The sequence below is a fragment of the Equus przewalskii genome, chromosome 17, assembly GCF_037783145.1.
Source record: "Equus przewalskii isolate Varuska chromosome 17, EquPr2, whole genome shotgun sequence".
Lineage (NCBI taxonomy): Eukaryota > Metazoa > Chordata > Mammalia > Perissodactyla > Equidae > Equus > Equus przewalskii.
This window is the reverse complement of record NC_091847.1, coordinates 52,649,611-52,676,644: the sequence shown is the minus strand read 5'-3', so window position 1 is coordinate 52,676,644 and position 27,034 is coordinate 52,649,611. Positions and strand designations below refer to the sequence as shown.

The window sequence follows — 27,034 nt, the reverse complement described above, 5'->3', positions numbered from 1 at the left end:
CCACGCCAGTGGTCCACCCCGAGGAAATTCCCGGGCCACTCTGCCGGGCTGCGGGCCACAGAGCTGCGCCCTGGGGACCGGCGCGCCGGGGCCGCCGCGCGCCCTCGCCTGCCAGTTGCCGCCTGAGCTCGCCGGGCCTCGGGCGCGTTTCGCCTGCGCAGGTCGGAGGGCGGACTCGCCGGCAGCTGTTAGGGACGCGAGCGAGTTTCTCTCGTCGTTCGGGCTCCACAGGTGAAGAGGGCGCTTTAGACTTCGATGCTCATCTCTCGCTCCCGGGGCAAAAAATGAAAATGTCAACTCTCGCCAGCAATCTGCAAGCAGAAAACTTTACATTTCTTTTATATATGAGTCACCCAGAAATGGTTAGATGTTTGCAAAACCATGCAAATCCCTCGTATGAATTTCCAAAGGAAGAGAGTGCAAGGGTCTTGGAAAACCTAAAAACTTACTTGTTTTTCTTTCCTGGGACACTGCGAACAGGCCCTGGAAGGATGTGTCCCCACGGACATTCTGAAACCTTCCCCTTGACTGGAGCTGCAAACACACTGTATATATTTATATCAATAACATATAGGGTAGGCATGTCTGTATATATTTACCTCATACATATTTCTATAAACTCCAGCGTCTGGAAAGGGTGGGGGGTAAATAACACTGAACGGTTAAAATTATGGAGAAGGGATAATAACTGATTACTAATTTGAAAGTAAATAAACAGGTGACTTTTTCAGATCAAATTCCTCCTTGGATCGTTACAATAAATATCTCTGAAGGAAGCTCTCTATTTATGTTGTCATTGATTAATTCTTCACTACCTCATTTGATTTCGATTTAGAACGATTTGATTCTAATTTAATTAGCATGTAATTTGGATGTACATAATTACTGTAATTATGACATTCAGGTAAGGCAGCTTTAGGCTGAAAGGCAATTTCAAATTTTCTAGCAACCTACTTTGTACTGGGAAATGGACAAGGACTTTGCGCCCTGCTATCCAAGTAGTAATTAGCACATCTTTGAAATAGGCAGTGTGGCGGGGTTTGTATTAAAACAGCAAATACAAACCCAGCCGAGTTACCCGCTGCAAAGGTGGCTGCGAGTTCCCGGAAACGCACGCCGTTTCCCCGGCGCGAGATCGGGGAGCCGGGCGCCCGGGTGCCACGGCCGGTCCTCGCTGCTGCGGGTGACGGTGCCTCCGCTGCCGCGGGCGCGGAATTTGGAGGTGTAGCTTTTGAGATTAAAATACAATAAACGCGCGGGGGGTGGGGGGACAAGGAAGGAGGGGAAGAAGCCACTGCACCACGTCTGAAGAGAAGGGGTGGGGTGGTGGACTGGGAAGAGGAGGGAAAGGGGAGGCTGGGGGAGGGCGACGCACAGAGAGGAGAGAAAATTGGTCAACGCCCCCAACTGCTATCCGATTTTAGATTCGGGTTTCGGAGGGGAAAAGTGGGGACAAAAGGGGTGGGTTTGCGCCGCCAGGGAGTGCGGACCCCTCGAGAGGGGCTGGGGTGAGGTGTTTCGGGGCTTCTGGGCGCCCTCGGGGGCCCCGCGCGCCCCTCCCGGCCCGGCCTGCCCCGCAACCCCGGCACCCGCCGTGGGGGGGACGGCGGCCTGGACCACGGCGCCCAGGCGCGAGGACGCGTCGGCCATCCCCGGGCCGGGCTGGTGGAAGCTGCGGGTCCCTCGCTTCCCTCCCCTGCAAAGGGGGTCTGGGGAGGCGGGACGGCCTGGTTGCCCGGTTTAGTCAGCTTGGTCCCAGTCGGTCCCGGATGGTCCACGCGGGCCTCGCCGACCGCGAGCCCTCGGATCCCGGGTTGTTGGGCGAAGAGCGCGCGGGAAGCCGCGCCCAAGGCCGGGTGCCCATCCCGGGGTTCACGTCGCCGTCGACAGCGCCCAGCGTGCTCCACTTTGAGCTGAGAGACCCTGAAGTTGCCTTGAAAGGGATGTTAAATGCGAGAATTCTAAGACTAGGGCCAGACAGGACGTTATTTTGCTTTTGTTTGGATTTTCAGTTAGCATGTCCCAGAAACGACCTCCTTCCCTGGGAGCAGTAATACCGGCTATTGCTAAGCAGTGTTCCCCAAGAGTGGGGCTCGTCCCCCCGGGAACACAAAAACTCGCTTTTCTTTGCTCGTTTCGCTGGGTCGTTGCCGCTCCGGGCAAACGCCGGTCTCCCCGCGCCGGCGGCGGCGAGCCGGGCGGCCAGCGCGGCCTTCCCGGCCCGGAGCTCTAGATGGCGCCAGCGAGCCGCACTCGCCGGGCTCCTCTTAAGGGAATCAAGAGCGACTGTCAAACATAAAAGCAAATCAGAGTTTTCAGTTTTTTTAATGTGTTAAGAATGTTATTCCTTAAGAAAATTTGTAGCTAAATTATTCTCACTTAAAATAAACACTTAGTGTACCAATTACACAAATGGGCGGGATTTATGTGAGATTTACTTCATCTGCATTTTTGTAGTGGGAGAGTGCCTTGGTGAATACAGATAATAGATGCAAATAAGATTAGAGTTAAAATAAATAAAGTTTCCATCTGAATAAAAAGAAATTCCCTTTTACACCACTTATAAGGATTTGACGGAATGTCCAGACATGCCATTCAGGTGCACAATCTAATCGTCCAAATAATGTTTTCCCTCTTTGAGGAAAGAACATCTTCCTCTTTTTTTTTCTTTTTCCTCCTTAGGTAGGATCCTAATCACTCCAAGGGGAAAAAAGTAGAGTCAAAGAAGGAAACCGCCCGGGGCGGCGTGGATTGGGGCTGGGGAGGCGCAGGGCCTGAGGACCCCTGGGTCTCGGTTCCTCGGCTGCGCGGGGAGCTGGAGAACAGGAAACGCTGGAGAAACCGGCTGAAACGAAATCGCACTTGCTCTCACCCGGGCCGGAGAGGGGCCCCGCGCCCCCAGCCCCAGGCCGGCCCCCAGGCCGCTGCCCTCGTCTGCGCCCTGACCCCTGGCCGCGGCCTGCCGCTCCTCCCGGGCCCCGGAGCCCCGAGGTGGCCCCGGGGAGACCGACCTCGTCCCCTCGTTCGTGGTCTCTCTCCTCCTCGCACGCACGCTCTCTCCAAGTGGCTCGGCCTCGCCTGGTAGCCCCGCTCAGGTCAAGGTTTCCCCGCGCCCCCGGGGGCCCCTAGGGGTCTGTTTTCGCCTGTGGGTTTCGGCCCGGCGGCAGGGCCCTCGCGGTCTCCGGGTTCAGGAGCCCCGAGCTCTGGTCTCCCCGCCGGCCGCTCGGGCCCGGGCCGCCGCCCGGCGCTCCCGGGAGCCGCGGTGATGGACGGCCGCTGACCCGCGGGGCAGGGGCAGCGCGCAGAGGCCTTGATCACTGGGCCGCGGAGGGAGCGGCGCGGCGAGCGGGACCTGCCCGGCCAGGCCCTTTGATCTGCCTTTATTATCCACGAGAAACAAAGCTGCCTGCGACAGACGCCCGGGCGCCCTCCTTCCGCGGGAACCCCAGCACACCCTCGGCTCCGCGCCGCGGCCCCAGCCCGCAGCGTGCCGGGCACCCTCTCGGCCGCCAGCGCCTCGGCCCGGAGCCCCCGGCGCGGACGCAGACCGCCAGCGTCTGCAGAGGACAGACCCGAACCGGGAGGCGCGCGGGGGTGCGGTGGGGGTCCCGGTTATGAACTGTTTGAGCGAGGAGAGAAAATGGCCAAAGAAAAGAAAAACTCGAGGGAGAAGAGCGGGGCAGCCGAGGCTGGGGGATCGCAAGAACGAGGAGAGGGAAGAAGCCACGGGACCTCAAGCTGCAAACGCCTCTGGGGACCGTCACTCCATGCTAATCGCTACTTTGTTACTTGGCTTTTCAGGGCAGAGTTTGCGGGGAAACATTTTGTGGATTGTTAATAACAACAATTCATTTTTTCTTCCCCAAAATCAAAAGCTTCATTCAAGTTTTCGAGACGGATAGTCATGAAAAAAATTTTCCTTGGGGGCTGACTTTGCTTGTATTTCCTATTGTGTGGGGAGCCTTTTAGAAATATTTTTATTCTGTAAATATGTACTTTATTTTCTAAATGAACATTTTTTTTTGAATTGCGAAATTATCTCATTTACCAATTTTCTTTTCGTCTCTCCCTCTCTTTTAAACTGGAGCTGTTAAGTTGGTGGTCAGAAGACAAAGAGAGTGAAAATAATTTTCATTTCAATAATTGCCTTCTGGTCAATTTAACTGTGCCTTATTTTGAAAGAGACTGTCTAAATGAGATTCCTGTCCCAAATGTGTTCCCAGGCCTGATCCCAGCCTTTAATTATTCCTGAGTTTTTTTTCTTCAGAATAAGACGCCGCACTGAGTAATCACAAAGAAGTCAGAGAGCATCCTTGAACCTTTTCAGAAGCAGCGCCACTGATATTCAAATAACCTGCGAGGGCCATTTGACTGCGCGGGGACCTAGGCATTTCCAATTCACTATTTGCATAGATCAGCCGTCTTTGAAAAGGAAAGGAGCAGTTGTCTTCCATAACATTAAAAAGCCTAGTTATCAAATCAAGTGCTTAGTTTGGGGGCTTTTAAAACGTTTACATTTTATCTCAGGTTGCCCTTTACCGTTTGACATGCAAATTTGGTGCAGTTAATTTAGACAATTAAAAAGATCTTCAAGGGAGCTTTGTCACGGAGAATATTTGGAGTTTTCCCCGTGGACCAGCTGAGATAAAGTTGGCCAGAACAAATGATGTCTAGGAGATTAATTAGATATTTGATAAGACATGAATCCCTAATAAGGGAATACAAGGCACAGGGGGCTGCTGTGTGCTCTAAGTCAAAATTAATAACATTTAACAAGATTTTCATTTAGGCATGAAATGTCTTTTCCGGGGTATTGACTCTAGCGATTTATTCCCCTGGGTCGCCTCCCAATGTAGAGAGACTTGGGAGCTAAAAAACTTCTTTTAAAAAGCTTTTTCCTTTCACAGATTGTTTTAAAATCGCTTTTTTAAAAACAAACAAACCCACTGGAGTTTTGTCTGACCCCTCCGGGAGGTGTAGACACCTCCTCAGTTAAAGCTGCCAAAGACCTTTGCTTTCTTTTGAGGCGCTGGAGAGTTTTAAAATGTCACATTTTTGAGAGCTCTCCCATTAAGTAATACAACTACACGTTCTTATAACCCAATTTAATTCACGCTGTTGATATACAAATAAATAATGTTGACTTCTCAAAAACGTATATGTATTATGGCTTTTATAACTCACATAAACCTTACATTACCTAAAACTAACATTAAGGGAATTTTTTTCCCAACAAAAAAAGTCGACCCACATAAAGGTTATTGAGAGGGGAACAGGATTTTAAAAAAGGAAGTGTATTGTTCAGAGTCCTTTAATAATACCAAAATGAAAATATGTCAAGATTTTCTTCATACAGATAAACGCATTTAATTTCTTTAGATGACCTTAACTTACGTGTTTGTGAGTGAAGTGATAACTCAAGATCTTAAATATCTTTTACATATATACTGACTTTCACAAAGTGCATCAGAAAATTAAAAAAAAAAACTCCCTGAATTTCAGGAATTCACCAAAAAAACTCTATTCGAATGAACATTTACAAGAAAATAAAAGAGAACACAATCCTTTGAACCCTATTTATACAGATGTTATGAAATACAGAGAAACTGTCACTAGACTTCCAGTTTAATTTCTCACCTTAAGCCTTTTTTGATGCTTCCTTTTTTAGGAAAAAAAAAGTTTCATTGTAAGCAGATATCAAGCAGGACTTGGAGCGTTTTATATATAATATAATCCACACAAAGGGTCTGTTTGTATAGGTCCCGTTTGTTTTAAAATGTTCTGACAGTCCTTTGCAGGGTGGTGGCTTGTTTTTGGAGAAAAGGAAAGAGAAGAGTAGCGGAGGGGGGTGGTCGGTGGGGGAGGAGGGAGCGTTTCTGTGTATTGCTCTTCGCTCGAGAAGTTTGTGCGAGTGGTGTGTATGCGTGTGCGCGCGCGCGTGAGTGTGCGTGCCTGTGGTTGTAGGTCTCCGGGGTGTGTGTGCCTGTGTGTGCAGTTTTTCAAGTGGTGTTTGTGTCGGAGGATGGTTCGCTTTTGTTCCTGGACCACGCGTTCGGTCCCCGGCCGGGCTCGGACGGCAGAGGGGAGCTCCCGGCGCGGCCGGCGAGCCGCGTTCCGGGAGCCGGGGCTGCTGCCCTCGCGCGGCCCGGGGGCGTCTCCGGAGCCCCCGCCCGTCCGTGCCCGCTCGCTCGCTCGCTCTCCCTCCCCCCTCCTCGCGCTTCTCGCCCGGCCTCTAAGAGTCGTTGGGGCCGGACACGGCTTCTTTGCCTCCCGCCGAGGCTGCCGCCGCCGCCGCCGCCGCTGCCGCTGCCGCCGCTGCCGCCGCCCGGGCGGCGCTGACGCCAGAGTCGTGCAGGATGAGGTCGGGGGACTCGGAGCGGGGCGTCTCCAAGTTGCTGGCGTCCGTGTCACTGTCGCTGCCCTTTTTGCCCCCGCCACCCCCGTTGTGCGTCTTAATGTGTTTGCTCAGGTGGTCGCTGCGCATGAAGCGCTTGTTGCACACCGGACACGCGAAGCGCTTCTCGCCCGTGTGAGTCCGCAGGTGCCGCTGCAGCTCGTCCGAGCGCGTGAAGCGCTTGCCGCAGAAGAGCCAGTTGCACACGAAGGGCCGCTCGCCCGTGTGCCAGCGCAGGTGCGCCTTCAGGTGCGACGTCTTGCCGTACACCTTGCCGCAGCCCGGGATGTGGCAGCTGTGCAGGCCCTTGCGCCGCAGGCTCGCCCCGGCCGGGCCCAGCCGCTCGGCCTCCTGGCAGTTGGGGCAGTCGCAGGTGGCGCGGCCCGAGTAGCGGCGGGCGGAGCGCGCTGAGCTCCCCCCGGCGGCGGCGGCCGCGGCGCCCGAGATCATGGCGCTGGCGGCGGCGGCCGCCACGGCGGCGCTGGAGTCCGAGTAGGAGGGCAGCACCGGCTTGAAGCCGTCCTGGGCCAGCAGGTGCTGGCTGGTGGAGAGCAAGTGCGAGGCGGCTGCGGCCGAGGAGCCGAGGCCCGTGGAGCTGAAGGCCGAGTGCGTGAGCGAGCTGAAGTCGGGGTTATAGGTGCCGAGCTGCGAGTGCAGCGAGGCCTGGGGGGCGCCCGAGTGCAGCGAGCTCTGGAGCCCCCCGGCGGGGTTCTGCACCTCCAGCCACGAGCCGGGGCTGCTGTGCACGTCCCACCACGACGACGCCGCGCCGTTGGTCACCTCGCCCGCCGTCAGCGTCGAGTGGAAGCCCGACTTGTACCACGACTCGTACGGGTGCGCCATGCCCACGCGCGGGTACAGGCCGTCGGCCGCCGTCGTGTGCACCTTGGAGATGAAGGCCGACTGGCCGCCCGCCTCCTGCGGGGACACCCCGGCCGCCGCCGCCGCGGCCGCCGCCGAGTTGGAGAAGAGGCCGCCGTAGTCGCTGCTGAAAGCGGACGACGTGGGGGACGTGGAGGCCAGGCAGAAGGCGCTGTTGGCTGCGCCCGAGCCGCCCGCCAGGCCGCCCGAGCCGCGGCCGCCGGTGGCCACCGCGAAGCCCGAGAGGCTGGAGCCGAGATTGCAGCTGGACGAGGAGCGCTTCCAGGGGTGGAAGCCGCCCTTGGCGAAGGCGCTCGACTCCGGCAGCGTCGTCAGCGGGCTCGTGTTGCCGATCTTGTTGCAGGTCGCCGCCAGCATGGCCAACGGGGTAGTTCCGAAGCGCGGCTCTTCCTAGAGTGGGTGGGGTGAGGGAGGGAGCAAGGAGGAGGAGGGCAGGAAGAAGTGGGAGGAAGACACAAAGTGCACCCGTGAGCAGTCTCGTCCCCCCGCGTCTCGTCCCGAGGGGTCGTGGTTCCCCGGCCCGCGCCTCCTCCCCGCGCTCTCGCCGAGGATGCGCCGCGCCCGCGCGGGGCAGAGGGATCGCAAGGGCGCTGAGGGTCCTGGCGCTGGAAAGTTGTTCTTCAGTGGGACTACAGATCAAAGATGTCTCGGTTCTCCCCGCCTCAGTCGCTGCAACCCTTGCCCAGAACCAGACTCGGGTGCTCGCCTTCCGCTCGCCGTCAACCGGCTCCTCTCACAGAAGCCCCCAAATCGCCCTTCGGGGTGAAGCACGAAGGTAAACACATCGATAACAAACACGGGTGAGGGCGGAGACGGCCGAAACAGCCGCCCAAGGGCGGGGGAAACTTGGGGCACTCCTCCCAAGGGTGGCTAAGACTTGACTCTTTTCTTTTTTAATAGAAAACGTTATTTTTAATGTTTGCACACACATACAAGTAACCTGATTATGAAAACAAGAATCCGCGGAGAAGAGACCCAGAGATAAATTTCAAAGTCACAGGCCAAGTGGGGAGCCGCAGAAGCGTAATTGTTAACGTGACTACAGGGACTGCAAAACGATTAAGGCTGTTTTCTGGAAACACCACTGTCGTGTAATTGCAACAATCCCCAAAGCCAGGGGGGACGGGGTATAAATCACGAGGGTAAGAAAGGAAACCTCTAGGTTTTCTTTAAAACCAAATACAAAAGGACTTACTTTTAACAAATCATTTTCTTACAAAGGTATCTCCTAGGTTCCAATAACTTGGAAAGAATAAGTCCTGGAAATGTGGAAAGTGCTACAAGAAGCTGAAGCTGCAGTCCGGCAGCAACAGTTTCTCCGGAGCCGCGGACCCGGAGAAGCCATAACGAAAAATTACTCCAGTTAAAACAAGCAAATGAGTCGCCGCACTTCCGACTTACCCCGAGTATAGACGTGGCCATAGCAGGTCCCTGGGCTGCGCGGCGGGGCCGGGAGCGGGGCTGAGCCTGGCGGCTGTTCGGGAAAGCTGCTCGGGTCCCGCGCGGCTCCCGCGTCCCCGAGCTCGCGCCGAGCGGACTCCGGGCTCCCGCCGGCTAAACTCAGCCTAAGTGCGGGGAGCACCCGCTTTGAAGTGCCGCTGGCTGCGCCTCTCGCCCAATGAGGGCGCAGGCAGAGCAGACGGGAGCTGCCCCGCAGCCAATCAGAGGAGCCGAGGGGCCCGAGCCCGGGCTCCCGGCGCGTGCCAGTCAAGGCGGCTAGCGAGGTGGGGGGGTCGCGAGCCAGGGACTGAAGAAATTACAGTGCAATTAAAAATTTACACACACATGCACCAAGCTAGGTTTAAGTACCGTTGAGACCAAGCCACAAGCCCCTCCGAACCACCCCGAGATGATGCAAGTTAGGACTGACAGTCCTGCTCCACTCCCCACTTGTGGGAAAGGAGGCAGGAGGGGAGGGGGCGCGGAGGCGGAGGCCGCGCCGGCAAGGCCCAAGTGGAGACGGAAATGTCAACGCTCACTTTGTGTGTCCAGGCTCTCTCCTGCGGAGCACAACTTCAGCTGGAGTCCGTCATTCTCGCTAGCGATTTCATCATTGTCGGTTGTCTTCTACTCAATTCCTTAATCCCACTCGATTCAGTTTTACTCTCAGAGTCACATCGAGGAGAGGGTGCGAAGGGACAGCTCCTCCGAGAGGAGAGAAATAGGCCTCCGTCCAGGTTTATACCCACAGACTTGTTGGGAGGGCCTCGAGCCTGCTGCATCTCGTCTTTTCCTCTGGCGGTCTAAGTGACTTCCTAATTGTCCCTCTGGCCTCTGACCTGAGGGGTAATGCAAGTGCCACTCACACCAGAAGATTCTGGTGGTAATTGAGGGCACCTTTTGTACCGTTTCGCTAGCTGCTAGATACCAGGTTAACCCAGTTGTCAAATATGACTAAACAGTGGGACGTGCTGATTATCTGCCAGGTTTCGCTGGGGGCTGGCGTGGGGGTGGGAGGCATCAGCCCATACAACACGCTGCACGAAGCCGCTTATTTTCACGTTGTAACAACTTTGCACAGAGACCGGCGCAAGCCGCGTCCGCCCCCACCGCCACCCCCGCTGAAGCTGCAGCTTGCACGGCTGTTTGTTTAACCCGGTGAGGATTTGCATGTCACGTTTCAGCCTGGAGTCGAGTTTACTTACCCCAACTCCCACCCGTTCCCACTCCAGACCTCCTGGGCCCAGATGCTCCTCTACAGGGCAAGAGCGCCTTGTTAAGAGGTGGGCCCCCCACCTGGCGCCCTGCTTTCGTGGACACGCTCAGGGAGCCTCTTTCGGGGACCTCCATCCCCAAGTGAGGAGGAGGAGGCCACACGTGGACGCCTGCACATTTTGCACGCTAGAAACATCCTGAAGTCCTCTCTGGATCTTATCGGTGTGAAAAGAGGTGTCCTCAGACAGACAACGCGTCCCGGAGTCCCTCAGCAACCGCTGAGCTGTTTGTTTTTCTTCTTTCTGGGTCTTGCTTTCTCTTTCTTCTTCAGGGCAACCAGGAGCTGCTTTTGAACCAAAATTACCAGCGCCCTCGGGCAGACCTGAGTAGTGGTTTTAATGTATCACATTCCCCTCCAAACCCACATCCTGCTTTATAAAAGACATTTTTAACCACGACCCCCCAAATGCTTGGGTGTAAAAGACGAGTTGGAGGGGGGGAGGAGAAGCAAGGGAGGAGGACATGGAACTCTGCCCCCAATATTTTCTCTCCTCTTTTGCAATACCTCTTGGCCCAAAAGTACAACCACCGTGGCTCTTCGCACGGCCCTAAGACAGAGCCTGCGTGCATCCTGGTACACTCCGTGGGTGGAGAGGGCCACATTAATTGTTTTCTTTGCTTTTCGTTAGGATGTCTTTGCTCAGAATGCTTTTTTCCCCTCTTTGGTTTGAGTAGGCAAAAGCCTCCTCGGAAATTATGACAGAGAAAGAGAAAGGAGAGAAAAGGAGAGAGTGAGAAGACCCGAGAGGCAATAACGTAGCGCTGTGCCCTGGGGGATTGTGGTGAAAATCGGCAGGGGGAGTGGGAGAAGGTGTGAAAAGCCCCTGGGGGACGCGGGGTGGAGGGTTGAGGGGGAATCCAGGCAGCCTGGAAGAGCCAGAAAGCCCGGCAGGGGGATCCAAGAGCGGTTCCCAACAGGTGACTTCTGCCCTGGAAGGGGAGACGGGTGCTCGGCTTCCTGTAGAGCCTCTGCATCGCTTTACTAATAGAGGGATTGTTAAGTGGCAGCGAGGCGTTCCCGACTCACCCACTGCAGTCCCGGGAGGAGAAGCGAGGAGGTTTCCCCCTTCCACCTCCTCCCCCACCCCCAGCACACCCTCTCCTTAAGGAAACCTGACAAAGTCATAAATAAGACAATCCGCAAAGCCACTTAGCACGGGTGACATTTTCAAGTCAACCATTTAAAACAGTTCACGCTGGCACCTCGGGCTCCGGGAGTCCCGGTTGCCTTCCTCTCTTCGTCCTCCTCCTCCCCTCCCCTTCCCCTCCTGCCGTTTCAATGTGGTTCCAGCTGTCAGACTCTCTACGTGGGCGCTCGGATATGCCTTTAGATACATGCAGCCAGATCACAATAAAAGTTAAGGAAATCTTCCAAAGGAGCGCAGGCAGGCACCTCGGCCGCTTCACCTCTAAGGTGGGGCCCCAAGGAAATCTTTCAGAAGAAGTCCAGTTTTTTTGTGTGTGTGACAGATTTTTTTCATCCTCTAAAAAATCTAGTTTTTAAACAAAGATCAATGTGTTATGCTAAAGTGTTGAGCTGACTGTTAAAACATTTGGGGAAATAATGACAATGTAACAAAGGCCTGGTTTGGAGTGAATCATCACCCTTTTTAAAAGTTAAAGCAATTTTCAGGAGAATAGCTTTCAGCAAACGCTTTACATTATTCAAAACGGCCAAATAATGCTCTATTATAGCGCCTGAATGCTGCCAGTCAGCCCCTAAGTGCAATTTGTGCAAAGGCCCCGGTGCCTTATCTCCACTTCTTTATAAAGAGGTGAATATAAAACAATTTCTTCCAAACCCAGACAGAGAGCACGAAAATTGCTTCCCTTTCTGCAATCAGGGCAATTTAACTGGAGTGCAATTAGCACTATTAAATGTCGATTCTGCATAAACAAATCTGACTGAGCAGCGAAAGTGGGGTGAGAACCTCATATACACTGAAACTGATTTTTTAAAATTATGTATCCGGGTCCTTTACAATTGATTCGTGACGTTTTCATCTTGGAATATATTTACATCGTAAATACACTATGGTTAAATCAACATAATTTTTTTTGCAAAAAATTTCAATAGGAATTCTAATAAAGAAGAATAGGGTAATTAAAGGGAAGAGTTCACTTCCTTTGAACAAATATTGTTTCCCCCATCTTGCCTCTCCGGAGAGCTTTGATCTGAGCAACTGCTCAAGTTGCGGCGTTTAGGAGGCAAAGCCGGGGAAACAATTCCGTCATTAGCGCTGATCCGAAGGACTGGAGCTCCTACGCCACAGGAAAAAAATGCTTCTCCCTGATGCACAGGAAGCAGGGTGGGGACGGGGAGGACCAGCTATCTCCTGAATAACTCGAAATATTAGGTGGCTGCCCAGTCTTCTGGGGACTTTGACCAGGCGCAGAGTGAGCAACGGATTATACAGCATGCGGGTGGGGTGAGGTGAAGTTGGGGAGACGGGGATGTGGGCGGCAGGGCAGGCGTTGGGGGAGGAGGAACTGAAGGTTCTCGCCGGGGCCCTGCTAGCTGCTGCCAAAGCCTTACCAGAACCGGGATGCCTGGGGAGGGGGAGAGGGAAGAGAGAGGAGCCCGTAAAAAGCGTTTATCTGACCTGTCATCCTCCCAGCGCCCTTTATTTATTTATTTGCTCAGCCACAGCGCTCCCTTTTTGAAGCATTTGCGCGATTAATTATGCTTTTCATTTGCATGATCTACACTACAGCAGTGATGATGAGGTCAGCACGGTGTGGGAGTTGGGGAGATACATTAATAACACGAGTTTAAAAAAAAAAGGAAATAAAAGAAAGCTGCCCTGTGTACCACAGGCGCCTGCCATGAAGAAGGGCGAAGGAAGCCGGTACAGACCGTAGCGCCTGTTGAGTGCGCTGAATCCTTTCCACAGCTGGAGTTTGTCAGTTGTGGGTGCAAATGAAATGCAGCTTTTGATTAGAAGGAAATCTTTTATAGTTAACACATATTTATATTTTAAAAAGGACCAGACTTGAGATCAAATGGATGGAGAAAATTAATTGAAAAATGAGGAAATCTCCCACAATTTCTGTTGAGCTTTCATTTAATGTTTGTTCTATAACACCCTCATTCCAGCCCAACCCTTGCAAATAAAAGAGCCAGAAAGGATCAATAGGCCAAGAGAACTTTCATCTTAATGTTTTCTCTGTCTCAGAAGTGTGACTGCTATTTAGAGGCGGCAGGAGATGCAAGCCTTGTTGTCTGTAAGGTCCACTGGGGAAACTGAGAACCCCTAGTCTATTAAGTACGCTCATAACCTTTGCTACACAACTAATTTTCTGTTGCTAGATGTATCTGGGCCATACATTTCAAGCCTGCCTTGATCTGTTTATCTGAGCCAAAAATGAATTAACAATTAAAGGAAAGACTCTGGTGTGTCAAAGGAAGGAAGGTGACTGTAGACTCTGTGATGATTTTAATGACTGCAATTATTGGAAGATTATTCAACAAGCATCATAGATTTGTTTACTGCATTACTTGGAAACTCTGGGGGGCCTCTTCGGCTTGGGGTTTTTACCTTTCTCCCTCCCTCACCAGCTACCACAGAGGGGTCTTAGACCTAAGAAAATGTGGCACTCACTGTTGGCTTTCTTCTTCTTTTTTAGAGCCTTTCTACCAAAATGAAGGACGTTCGTTGTCTCAGCCAACTCTAATGGAACCATCTTTGGAAACATGAAAGCAATCTTTTCACATAGACCTTGAGGTAATATAAAAAAAGGATTCTGGTCATTGGTCAGCTTCTCCTAGCAAGGGTCCAGTTTCCTGTTTTATTCTTTCACAGGCAGCCTCTGAGGAGACCTCCAATGCTTCCTCCTCCATCCAGGGCTTGGACGAGGCACAACTGCAAGATGTTAAACAGGAGTTTAGGCATATCTCCAGGACACCATATTGGAGAAAGTTTGGGTTTTTCTTCCTTCCTTTTAACATGCCCCTCCCCCCATATTATTTACTATCATGACTCCTGATGTTGCCCTGTTAGAATAAGTAAATAAAAAGAAAAGGCATGATGAAGAGCATACTGATTTGTGGTTAAGGAAGCTTTTACTGTACATACAGACACAAGGGATGCAAATAAGCTTTCTTATTTGATATAAACAAAACCATCCTCAGTCTACAACAATCAATAAGTCATGGCCTATGCTTTGCTCATTAGTGAATTACTGATCTGGAAGTGAGATTTAGAAAGAAAAAAAAGAACAGCTACTATCCCCAGTAAGACTCTTTTCTCCCTCCCCTAAGGCATTGAGACTACAGTTTCCTGGTCATCTTGGTGCTCTTCCCGGGTCTATAATCATCCAGGCTCAAGATTAAGGAGGATTTTCTCTGGAATCGAGAACCCTCCCTGTTCAAACAGGAGCCTGCAGAACCCTGCAAGTGGCAATTAGGAGCCTATTACAAGCCATTAGATTGATCAATGTACCTTAAACAATGCGAATGATTTATATGGCTGACTTATATGGGGAAGAAAAAGAAGAGGGTGGGGGGAGGACGACTTCATATCCTTTACGCCCCTTGAACTGTTCTGGAGAAGACCTGGGCCCAGCCTCTGTTCTTCACTGCTTAGAACCACCAGAGCGATTTATTTGGAAAACTTTTCCGCAGCAAAGACACAGGCTAGCCTGGCTCATCCGGTGGGTGGCGAGATGCACATTCTTTGCCCCTTTCTCTTCTTTCTAAGGAAGAGCTTAGAAAGACTAAGGCCGGGAGGAGCAGCCAGGGGTCACAGGACGCCACTCCCCTAGCGGAGGACACCGCCCGGAGCGGTCCCAGCTGCCTCCTCTCCCCGGGTCTGTTGCCGGAGAGAAGGAGGATGACTTACATATTTGTTTAACGGAGTGTTGGAGAGCTGTGTGGCCTCCTAATTACCGCAGGAACCCAAAGCCATTAGCCCTTGAAGTTTCAGGCGTGACTCGGGGAGGAGCGGTGACCCAGCTCCCGGCTGGCCCACGACGCGGGGAGTGGGGGTGGGGAGGGGAGTCTGCGGAACGGAACTCCTCTCTAGGGCTGACTACTTCAGCTAATCTATCTGTCGAAGACAAAATTGCAACGGAGCTGCAGCGATCAAAGCTGGCCCCCGCCACCCTCTCCTCCCGGCCCTCCTTTGGGCCCTCCTTCCCGGCCCAAAGTCTGTTTGTAGTTGCCTCCTCTACTGCAGACACTCTTCGGTCTCCTCACGACAAGGAAATTCCTGCCAGTTTTTCCAGAGCCTGCAAGGAGAGGACAGACGCACTTCACACTTTCCGGAGGAGGAGAATTCCCTTTGTCTTATCTCCCCCTCCCCCAGTCCGCCATCAGCTCTGGAATGGGGGGAGGCAGCGGGCCGTCAGAGCCTGGGCGCGGGGGGCGGGGGGCCATTGAAACAGAACCCCACGTCCAACTCTGCCCCTCCTGGTCCCTCCTCTTTCTCCTCCCTCTTCTCTTTCCCAGCCTTCTCCTCCCTCCTTTCTCCCTCCCTGCTTCCAATCCCCTAGATCCTCTTACTACTTAAGACTTCTCCCGGGCTCCCGCGCCCAGAGCCTGGGCAGGCGCCGTTTGTTTCCAAGAGCTTAGTGGTTTGGCGGGAAAAGGCTTCGTCCTGGCTTGTTCATTGGTGTCTGGAACAAATCCTTTTGTTTGTGTCTAAATGCGGAATGGGAAGCATTCTGGGTTGATAATGGGACACAGAAGGAAGAAGGAAAAAGCAGAAAAACCGCAAGCATTGGGAGAGTTGCTACCTGTGTCTTCTGCAGCCAGTATGCAAGGGAGCCCAGGATTTGGAAACGCTTCTAGGTGGAGCCTGATTTCACGCACACACCTCCCCCAACCCCAACTGTTCTCATCGGTCCTTTATTACCCCATATCTCACTCTCCTGAGTTTTTCTCTGAGTTACTACCTATCAATCCTCCTTCCTAGGACTTCTTTTTCAGTGCCCTACAGCTCAGTGAGAGGCTGAAAAGGAAGGTCAGCTATAAGATCCCCACCCAGGCACTCCTGTGACATCCCCCAGAACAGGCCTGTCCTTAGTCGACACTTTCACGCTTTCTGGATTTCAGCCTCTGTAGAGTCCAACCCTGCGCGGGCAAGCCTCTCTTGTCACACCTACCGATGGATGTCACACCCACCTCCATCACAAGGCCACACTGACACCTCCACCCTGACTGGCTTCTTGAAGTATAGAGAGGCGGATATCCATAGAGGCAGAGGGAGGCTCCGCACACTTCAGACACGTGCGCCTCCCCCGACCCCTCCCGCTGCCGCATGCAGCATGCACACTGATGACACAGACTCACTTGCTCGGGCACACGCCAGCGGCGTCCACTCTCCTTCCCAGCCAGGGAGCAGCAGCAGGCGAGACGGCCTTGAGACAGGTGACATCCCCGAGGAGAGGCGGGCTCAGCGCTCCAGCTGCCACCCTGGGATCGGGGACGTTCAGGTTCCCCAAAGGCAGCTATGGGCCTCCCTGGTCCGGTGGCCGGAGACCTTGCTGCGTCTGGGCCTCCCCTCCGCCTCCTGCCGCGCTCTCTGCGTCGCCTCCTGCTCCGCACCTCCGCCGCCGCAGGCCCCCGAGCGCCGGTCTCCGAGAAGCCTGCCGCCCGCCCGCCTTCCACAGGCTCGGTTACATCTGGGATGCATTGCCCCTTAATTGTCAACCCCATTATTGCGATCAAGTGAACGTTGCTAATCTCTACATTTATTGTTTCGGTAAATAGAGGCTGCGTTTAATCAATACGCAGGGCCCCAGCCCTCGCAGCGCCAAGTAACTTAAGTCAACGGTGAAGATTTCAGCGTGTGCGTAATTACAGAGCACGCGGAATATTCACTCCAGCCTAATCCCACATTTCTTCCACGACCCGGGGGAGCAGGAGGAGGGAAAGTGAAGAATCTCCACCCTCCAAGGGATCGAGGGCCGGCTCCCGCCCAGGAAGAAAAGGACTTGGTGGCTGTGACCCCCGAGCCTGGCGCGGGCGCAGGAGGCTGGACTGGGGACCGCCCTGACTTACGAGCGGCTAAATCCCGCGCTAGTCGCTGGCTCCCTGAGGGCTTCTGGACCCCTCCCCTCCCAATCTGCCGCAGTGAAGAGGGTGGTTCCCACTTGGCAGGTCCCCGCCAGGGGGGAAGGGTGAGGGCGGGGCCCCGGAAGGCGGGTGGTCGGGTGCTCCCAACGCCCAGGCCTCCACTAGCTGCCTCCTTCTTTCCCCTCCGGCGGCTTGGAGCCCGGTTCCTTGCCCCGCGGGAACTCCCGAGAATGCCACGCTTGGGCGCGCAGCGAGCGGGTTATTTGCGCGTCTTCTTAAATAGCTATTGTTTCCTAATTAAGAGGACCTTAGCCCAACGCTAGGGAGAGAATCTGGGATCTTGGAGGTGGGTGGGCAGGCCTGGGGAGGTGGGCGGTCCGCTCTGGGGAGGCATGGTGTGGGCTCCTTAGAGCAACGTGGCTGCTGGAGCGGCCTTCGAGGGAGGGCCTCTGGGCTTGGCAGGGGAAGGGTTAGCTGGGAATCCTTCCAGTGGCTGCTGAAAGAACTCGACACCCCCGCCTCCGACGCCCTGGAGTAGGGCCCAGGAGGCTGACCCTCCGGTTTGAGCACTAACCCTTTCTCCTTGGGCACTTTGTCACTGGGAGTTTCTGTTTCTCCTGGTACCTATTTCTCCGCTCCGTTCCCAGGAACGTTCGATATAAACAACCAATAACCCCTGTTGTAATCAGATACCATCTTGCATGGAATTGTCCCGCTTTAAACAAGCTAGAATCTGAAGTCAACTGATCATTTGCCAGTTTAGGGTGTCAGCGCAACGATCGAACTAAATTACAGCTGGAACTTGAATTAGGGTATTGGATGGTAGCTGGCTGTTTTTAATTTTGGGAATTGAACAGTTCTCACATAAGGTACCTCTCTCTGCTTTCTCCTTCCCTGAAAAGTGGAATAGCATTTAGAACAGGAGGAAAATTAAACACAAATGTCGGTGCAATCCCGAAATCCTTTTTCTTTTTGTTACTTCTTCCTGAGCCTTCCCTCTGCCGGCCCCAAGCTCCCAGCCAAGCCTATGAGTCTCCTTATCAGATATGCAGACCCTCTGCACCCTGCTGCAAACAGCGCTGCCATTCAGTCCACAGAACAGATCATTATGGTTTTAGACTCTTTTGACTGGAGATGTCAACTTAACTTTTTCTAGACGGTGGTTGTTTCTAAGCCAGGACAAGAAAGCGAGGCAAGGGGCTAGTGGCCAGGGCTCCTGGGTGAGCAAAAACCCTTTGGGGCTTTCAGGAGCTGGGTGTGAGTCAAGGTCCACCATTGTGATCTTGGGCAGGCCAGGAAACATCTCTGTTTACTCCTCTCTGAAATGAAGCTAATAATTTGACTTAAAGGATTGCTATAAAGGTTAAATAAACTATATAGGGAAATTCCTGGTAATGTGCCTGATACTTATCAATAGTTGCCTTCTGTTTTCCACTGAAATAGCATTCCCAGCTAAAACTTACTGTGGAATTAAAGGCAAAATCAACAGATCCTGTAAAACAGAATTTTCGTGTGTGTGTGTTTAAAGCCAGTACAGGTGTGTGTACTAGGTGTGTGTGGACCAAGTGCAAAATCAGGTTGGATGAGGATGAACGCAATGATAGCCAGCATTCCTGTTTTGGAAGGAGTGGGGTTAGCTGTTCCAGTCAGCAGCACATCTGGAGGTCTGGCTTGCACAGGTCTGCACATGGGAAAGAGGAGGCATTGTGTCTAATTACAATAGCTAACATTTATTCAGCACTTATTAAGTGCTAGGCACTCTGCCAAGTGCTTTGTACACAGCATCTCATTTAATCCATACGATAATCTTATCAGGCAAGTATTATTGACACCTCTTTTTTTAAATTTTGTTGTGGAAAATCTCAAATATGTATTTAAAAGTAGAGAGAATGCTATAATGAACCCCTCTATGTCCATCATCCGGCATCAACAGTTGTCAGCTCACAGCCGAACTCATGTAATCTCTACCCATCCATTTCCCCCTCCCTTACTTCAAAGCAAATCTCAGACATTGTATCATTGTATTTGTAAATATTCCAGTATGAATCAAAATATCAAAAGATGGTAACTGTTAAAAAAAATCTAAAAGCACAAAACCATGTTATAATCATACCTAAGCACATTTGAGAGAATTCCTTAATACTACCAAATATCTAATCAGTGTTCAAATATCCCCAGTTGTCTCATAAATGATTTTTTTACAATTGGCTTTTTTTTCTCGAATCCTACCTAAGCAATATCCACACATTTAGTCTCTCAAGTCTCTTTTAATCTGTAGGTCCCTCTCCCTCTTTTTCTTTCCTTACAATGTATTTATTGAAATACCCAAGTCATTTGTCCTGATAGTCTTTTTATAAATGAAGAAACAGGCTCAGAGAGGTTAAAGGAATTTAGTAAGAGATAGAAAAGGATTTCAGTCTTAGCTATGTCTGACTCCAGAGTCCAAGCACTTAATGGCTTTATTATATTCCCTTTAAACCAAGTGATGAAAAGCACAACACAGGAAAAACACAATCACCCATAAAAGATTTCAGAACATGCAAAACTCCCCTAAGTAACCAGTTCCTTTACCAAGCGCCCACAGAAAACAGCTCACTTCAAATCCAGGCAGGGTTTGAAATGTGGGAAGAGAAATTGAAAACAGGGTAACCCAGTGTCCTCCTTATGTTTTGAATCTGACTAAATAATTCCTGCATGCAAATGTATCTATAACATGGGGAAGGGATTTCTATTTCCAACAAATATTTAGCAAAGCAAAAACATTTCTTAAAGGAATGTACCAGTTTCCTTTTTCTCTCTTCTCCTTTATTTTCCTCCTATTTTCCCCCTTTTCTCTGTTCTTTATAGCTAGATAAGGAGAAAACATCTCTTTTAAGTAGTTATTTTAAAATACCAGTCAAATTAACAATTTAGTAGTTTGATATGTGATATCTGGCTTTTGTTACAGTAGTTTTGAAACCACAGTTACCCTAGCAACTGAATACATTTTTTTCTTCTAAAAAATTTTAGCTGTCTGGAGAAGAAAAAAAAAAAGAAAAAGAAAACTTCTTGCCAGAATTTTCCCATAATAGCTTCCATTAACTGCAGTGACTTCTATTGGAGAGGCCAGCACTGCTGTCTCCTGCTGTCACCAGACATTCACTGATCTAGCAGATGTTTTGTGTGATAAGGCCAATTTGAGCTTTATAAAACATTTATTTTTCACCTCCAAGGAGCAAACACCAGTAAGGATGGGATTCGGCGTCTATCATTGGATGCCTTACAAGGGCCTCCACCTGCCAGTGGAGCCTCTAGGTGGGAAGAAACACTAAAACAAACCTAAAGGCTTGGCTTATTAAAAGAAGAAGAAGCAGAAGAAGAGGGTTGGTTAAAGGGCTTTAGAGCAGTCCCTACGGACTTAGCACGAAGAGAAGTGAGTAGAGAGCCAAGAGTCTACTATGGAATCTTTCTGGAAACACCTGGTAGGTGTGCAGTTGCCAAAGAAGGTAATGATGCTAGTGAGTGAGATAAGGGAATAAGAGTGGAGGTGATGCACATTGGGTTGAGTTTTGTGGATCTGCTAAGCCAAGCGTTAGCATTTCAAGGAGGTGAAGTAGAGAAGAATCAGCAAGGGGAAATGGTGTACAGTAGGGCTTTTTGGATCAACTAGACTGAGCATTTGTGCGAATAGTCACTTGCTTCTGAATAAAATTCCCCTCATAATCACACTCCTAATGCACATAGCTCTAAATTCCTCTACTTTACAAAAAAAAAAAACACACAAAAACGCAAAAAACTGATTTTATAAAATTACAACTATCCAAATCCTTTCTCGTGAACAGAAGGAAGGTCGGTTTGAAGACCTGGGGCTATGGCATAGGTAAAGCAAAAGGTGGCAGAGATGTCTTGAGTGGCTCTGCTCCTAGTGGTAAAATGCTTCCTTTTATGAGTCTCCTGGGGGATTCTTTATTTTGTATTTCTGCAGAAGACTCCAAAAAAAATCCTGGGAATTCTGGTACAGGAAATCCTCCTTTGCATTATAATGGCTCAACAAAATGAAAGTTCCAATCCTTCAATTTTATTTTAGATTGCCCTACCTAGGTAAAATATTTTGACTTGAGGAATTACATCTTGAGCCAGAGTGAGAACTAAAAAAAGAAGAGAGAATGTCAATTCTGTTTGCAGAAAATACAATTTCTCTATAGTAAACTCACTCTGAGTAACAAAAACTTTTTTTCTGCAAATATATGCACATTCCTCTTGAAGTCAAAATAGAGAAAAAAACAAAGCAGAGCGAGCAATACCAGTTAGGGTTTCTTCTTAATTACATGAGTCATTAAAGGAACCTATACTTTTTTTTTTCAGTTTTTATTTTTGAGATATAATTAACATAAATCATTGTGTAAGTATAAGGTATACATATTGATATGATACACACATATTTTGTGAAATGATTACCACAATAAGGTTAGATACCTCATCCATCACCTCATGTAATTACCATTTTGTGGTGGTGATGGTGGTGGTGAGAACATTGAAGATCTACTCTTTTAGCAACTTTTCAGTAATTTACAATACAGTATTGTTAGCTATAGTCACTATGTATACATTTCTGGATCCCCAGAACTTATTCATCTTATGACTAGAAGTTTGTCCCTTTTGACCAACATCTCCTCATTTCTCCTCCACCCAGCCAGTCAGGTATTCAGATAGAGTACAGTGGGTATGATGACTTGTCTCTGCTCTACCATCATCTGAAGTCTCAGCTGGGAAGACCCAAACTCTGGGGGTGACTCAACAATCGGGGCTGGAATCATCTGGATGAGTCTTCATTTACTCACCAGGCAGCTGATGCTGACCAGCAGTTGGGACACCTAAACAGGGTCTCTCCATGTGGTCTCTCTGCGTGGTCTAGTTTGGACTACCTCACAGGATGCATGTCTAGGGAGAATTCCTAGAATGTCTCCCAAGTGAGAAAGATGAAACGCATGGCATTTTTGTGATCTAGCCTCAAAATTCACATAGCATCATTAATTTACATTGCTCTCTTGGTTAGGGCAGTCATAAATATTTGCCAGGGTTCAAGAGGAAAAGGATATAAACTCCACCTCTCCATGGGAGGAATCTTAAGGTCACATTGTCAAAAGAGCACTTGGGATATAAGATAATGTTTCAACCCCTTTTGGAAAATACCGTCTGAGACAACATATGTATATACTTGTAAAGGGGGCTTCCTAACAGAATGCAGAGAGTTGACATCTGAGAGCTATTTTTTACTGTCTGTGGCAGTTGAAAATTAAAGTCTTTCCTTTAGACTAAGACTAAAGGACTAAGACATAAAGCAGGATTTTACATACTCCCCATGCTTTCTTTATCAGGAGTTATTTTCTACTAATTTCTTGGAAGTGTAAAATTTGTGGTGTTTTGATTAACATTTTGCTCTCACATGCACAATTTAGTAAGTGCATTACAATTCTTTAAACTTCTCATCAGCAAGTGAACAATAGAGCAAGTCCAGTATTTCAGTATCTACAGAAGTTTCTCTTTTGGCTCAAAATACCGCAATGAGGGTATTGATTTAATAACTTGATTGCTTACGTCTCTTTAAAATATAATTTAATAGACTGCTTTAATAGGAAACTATTGATAGCAGAAAATATAATGCTTAGTCTCTCAGCAGTGCATTCCTTTTTATTAGCTTCTATTTGATTATATAATTGAAAGATTTAGAATACTAGAAATCAGCCTGCATCTTTGGAAGAAACTTTAATACTTTTCTTTGTTACTGCAGGTCTTTTTTTTTTTTTTTTCGTATGCAAAGAGGCTGAGGAAATGTCCTAATGTTTGGTTAACAAATTAAAAACCCATGTTTAACTGCTTTAATATCCTGGTCCCATTTCACTGTGTCATCAGGGGTTGATTACCAGCTGTAAAATTACATAAGAAATCTTTTAAATGTAGAACTGTTGACAATATTTGAACTTCTGTGCATATACTGTGATCTTCTGATAATGACTACATTAATTGTGACAGCTCACTGCAGCTCACCCAGACGAGCTCTGAAATCAGTAATGCATTTTCAGAGATCTGAGGCAGGTCACAGGCAGTCTTCATTTCAGCACCCGATGCTTGTTACACATTCCCTGGTTTAGGCCTTTTCCACCCTTTTCCAAATCCTTTCTGCAAACTTTATGAACAAAGCCCCTCTTTTAAGAACTAAACAATTGGTATATTTGGGTAACCTATCAATTAAGAAGGCAGAAAAGCTGTTGATTATATAAAAAGGGCAGACCCAAGGGAAAGGAATTCAGGAAGTTGACCATTTGCCATTTTAAAACATTAAGTTGAACGGAATACATCTCAGCTGATAGTTATATTAGATGAAGAGGCATTATCTCAGAGCTAACCCATTTTTCTGTGCGCCTTGCTCCACTGTAATTGAGGGATTGGGGAAGAAGTACGCAGAAATGTGTGTAAGTTAGGATTCATTTGGCTACATGTGTCAAAAAACCCAGAAATCACGATAAATAACATTGGCTTCAAGTTTAGAAAATGGAAGTTTGCTTCTAAACTGATATGGTGGCTCATGATCATCAGGATTTCACTCCTCTCTCGATGTCTCACCTACTTTACTTAGCACACAACCTCATAGGTCAAGATGCTAGAGTTCCAGTTACTGTTTCTACCTCCTAATTGGTAGAAAGCAGCAAGGGCAAAGAAAACATACTCTCCCCTTAATTCCCTTTATTCCTCATGGCCATGTTTCTAGCTAAAAATTCTATAACTAAGGAGAAAGAGGAGACGAGACATTGGAGGGCAAACGGTATTCCCTACCACAAAATAAGTGCTTTGGGGGAAGGGAGTGATGTAGAAACGAATAAACTGTTGTGGTGAGTCAAATTTATACTAGGCTGGCCTACTCAGGGTGTGACTGAATAGCAAAACGATTTTTCTTTTTTTTTTTAAAGATTTTATTTTTTTCCTGTTTCTCCCCAAAGCCCCCCGGTACATAGTTGTATATTCTTAGCTGTAGGTCCTTTTAGTTGTGGCATGTGGGATGCCGCCTCAGCGTGGCTCGAAGAGCGATACCATGTCTGTGCCCAGGATTCGAACCCATGAAACACTGGGCTGCCTGCTGCAGAGCGCGCGAACTTAACCACTTGGCCACGGGGCCGGCCCCTAGCAAAATGATTTTTAAGCTTTATTCTATCCAATTGAACATCAAGAATTATATCTAAATGAGACAAAATAAATTTTTTTTTTAAGGAAGATTAGCCCTGACCTAACATCTGCTACCAATCCTCCTCTTTTGCTGAGGAAGACTGGCCCTGAGCTAACATCTGTGCCCATTTTCCTCTACTTTATATGTGGGAAGCCTACCACACCATGGTGTGCCAAGTGGTGCCATGTCCGCACCTGGGATCCGAACCGGCAAATCCCCGCCTGCCGAAGCGGATCGGGCGAACTTAACCACTGCGCCACTGGGCCAGCCCCTTAGACAAAATAATTATTATTGATGTTGTTAAGCATGAAAATGGCGTTGTGGTTATGTTAATATAATGCCCTTACTTTTTAAAGATTTATATTGAATATGAAGAGATGAAAGAACACAATCTCTGGGATTTGCTTTAAATGCTTCTGCAAAGGAAAAAAGAGGGGAGAAATGAAGGAAATATTGTCAAAATATTGATTATTTTAAATTTCGGGTTATGAGTATATGGGATTTGTCATACTATTATTTTTAGTATGTTTGAAATGTTTTATAACGAAAATGTTTTTGTAAATAATCTACATCAAAATGTCTAAATCCTAAGTGGTAATGTGAGTTCCTTGTAGCCTTGGCCAAGTTACTCGGTATATCTGAGTCTCAGTTTCTTCATATGTAAAATGCAGATGATAATGCTTGTCCTAACCAGTTAACAGCCCTGAAAGTGAAGGTCAAATATAAAAGTGCCTGTGAGAGTGTCCTGGAACCTATAATATAGTATAGTATCGGTTATTGTTAATAATATGCTTGCTGTCATTATTGTTATCATTATTAATGTGAGGGCAGAGGCCATGTCTGAATAATGATTCACTGCTGTATCTCCAGTGAATAGTAAAATTCCTGGCACATAACAAATACAAAATAAATGTTTGAGGAGTGAGAACAAAAATTGTTAAGAAAATAATTTGGAACTGAAACTGACATGGGTAGAAGAGACCTGAAAAATCATCCAATAACCTCAAATGAGGAAACTGAGACCCAGAGCAATTAAATGTCTAGCTTAAAATGACACAAGATGACAGAGTTTCAGTATAGTGGAAGAGGCAAAGCATAGCCATCCTCAAAATCATAAGCAAAACACCAGAGACCCAGAGAGAATGTTATTCTCTTTTTTAGCTGCCTTGGGAAAAACATGTCATAATATAATCCTGCCGCTTCTTATTATAGTCTCAAGGATCAGGGCATTCTCCTTTGCTATGCAAACATTTGGTTCTAATAGTCCTTATTACAAGAATCAGTCTGGGGGACCAGCCCAGTGGTTGAGTGGCTAAGTTTGCTCCCTCTGCTTCAGTGGCCTGGGGTTTGCTGGTTCGGGTACTGGGGGCAGATCTACACACCCCTCTTTTGGCCATGCTGTGGCGGCATCCCACATAGAAGAACTAGAATAACCTACAACTAGGATATATAACTATGTACTGGGGTTTTGGGGAGAAACAAAAAAAAAAAAGAGGAAGATTGGCAACAGATTTAGTTCAGGGCCAATCTTCCTCACCAAAAAGCATACTTAAAAAAAAAAAGGAATTTAGGGGGCTGGCCCCGTGGCCGAGTGGTTGAGTTCGCGCGCTCCGCTGCAGGCGGCCCAGTGTTTCGTTGGTTCGAATCCTGGGCGTGGACATGGCGCTGCTCGTCAGGCCACGCTGAGGCAGCATCCCACATGCCACAACTGGAAGGACCCACAGTGAAGAATATACAACTATGTACTGGGGGGCTTTGGGGAGAAAAAGGGAAAAATAAAATCTTTAAAAAAAAAAAAAGGAATTTAAAAAAAGAACTGGTCTTGAGCCAGCCCTGATGGCCTAGTGGTTAAAGTTCCTTGTGCTCTGCTTTGGTGGCTAGAGTTCAGTTCCTGGGCATGGAACCACACCACTCATCTGTCAGTAGCCATGCTGTGGCAGTGGCTCACATAGAAGAACCAGAAGAACTTACAACTATACACAACTATGTACTGGGGCTTTGTGGGGGAGAAAAAAGAAGAAAAAGGAGGAAGAAGGACAACAGATGTTAGCTTAGGGTGAATTTTCCCCTGGAAAAAAGAAAAAGAATTGGTCTTGTAGATGGAACGACAATTACTTACAATCTTTTCTTTAAAAGTTCTCATAATACTGTTACATGATCTTTGTGGCCAAGAGCTGTAAATTCATCCAAAACTGCTATGGATTTCAGGATGCACCTGAATCAATCATTTCAGCAACATCCTGACACAACAGGGCTGAGTTAGGACCACATTTTCAGAAGAACACTCTGCTTCGATGCGTGATATATGTATGCTCAACACTCCCCAAGCAAATAACAGCAGACAGCAATCATTCAGTAGCCAAGACTACAATGATAGAAGTTATCAAACACTAATTTATTTTGGCATACAACAAATATGTATCTTTGCTCACAAGTTAGGTAGTTCTGCTGATCTGAACTGGGCTTGGTTGATCTTAGCTGGATTCATGTGAGTCTGTGATCACCTGGCAGGTCAGCTGGGAGTTGGTTGAACTAGGATGACCATAGATGAGATGACTCATCTCTGAGCTCTCGTCCTCCAGCAGGCTATCCCATGCTTGTTATCATGGTGGAAGCAGGGTCCCAAAGGAGCAAGCAGAAGCACGTAAAGCTTCTTGAGGTCTCAGCTCAGAAGGGGCACGTTCACTTCTGCTGCATTCTACTGGTTAAGCAAGCAACAAGGCCAGTGGGATTCAAAGGCAGGGAAAATAGACTCCACTTCTAGATGGGGGAAGCTGCGGTCACATCGTAAGAGGCATGGATACTGGGAAGAGACGAACTGGGG

General features: G+C 49.0%; 1 protein-coding gene and 2 long non-coding RNA genes across 3 annotated transcripts; 1 reads left to right on the top strand and 2 right to left on the bottom strand.

Moving 5' to 3' along the window:
* Window positions 1-5,090: 5,090 nt before the first annotated feature.
* On the bottom strand, window positions 5,091-8,839 carry SP9 (Sp9 transcription factor). Its single transcript, XM_070581569.1, has 2 exons — window positions 8,678-8,839; window positions 5,091-7,666 (listed from the first exon to the last, which is right to left on the bottom strand). Exons 1-2 carry the CDS (start codon window positions 8,696-8,698, stop codon window positions 6,233-6,235), a joined length of 1,455 nt encoding a protein of 484 aa, XP_070437670.1. The 5' UTR covers window positions 8,699-8,839; the 3' UTR covers window positions 5,091-6,232.
* Window positions 8,840-12,224: 3,385 nt separating this feature from the next.
* LOC103556255 (uncharacterized) lies at window positions 12,225-14,035 on the top strand. Its single transcript, XR_546148.2, has 3 exons — window positions 12,225-12,388; window positions 13,619-13,716; window positions 13,795-14,035. It is a non-coding gene; the product is annotated as an uncharacterized lncRNA (long non-coding RNA).
* LOC139076818 (uncharacterized) lies at window positions 14,036-15,632 on the bottom strand. The gene is made up of 2 exons (XR_011528803.1): window positions 15,495-15,632; window positions 14,036-15,220 (listed from the first exon to the last, which is right to left on the bottom strand). It is a non-coding gene; the product is annotated as an uncharacterized lncRNA (long non-coding RNA).
* Window positions 15,633-27,034: the final 11,402 nt, after the last annotated feature.

Coding starts and splice junctions, on each gene's coding strand:
- SP9 (XM_070581569.1), bottom strand. CDS start 8,698: ATGGCCACGTCTATACTCGGG. Junction 7,667..8,677: donor TGGCCACGTCTATACTCGGG/GTAAGTCGGAAG, acceptor CACCCACTCTAG/GAAGAGCCGCGCTTCGGAAC.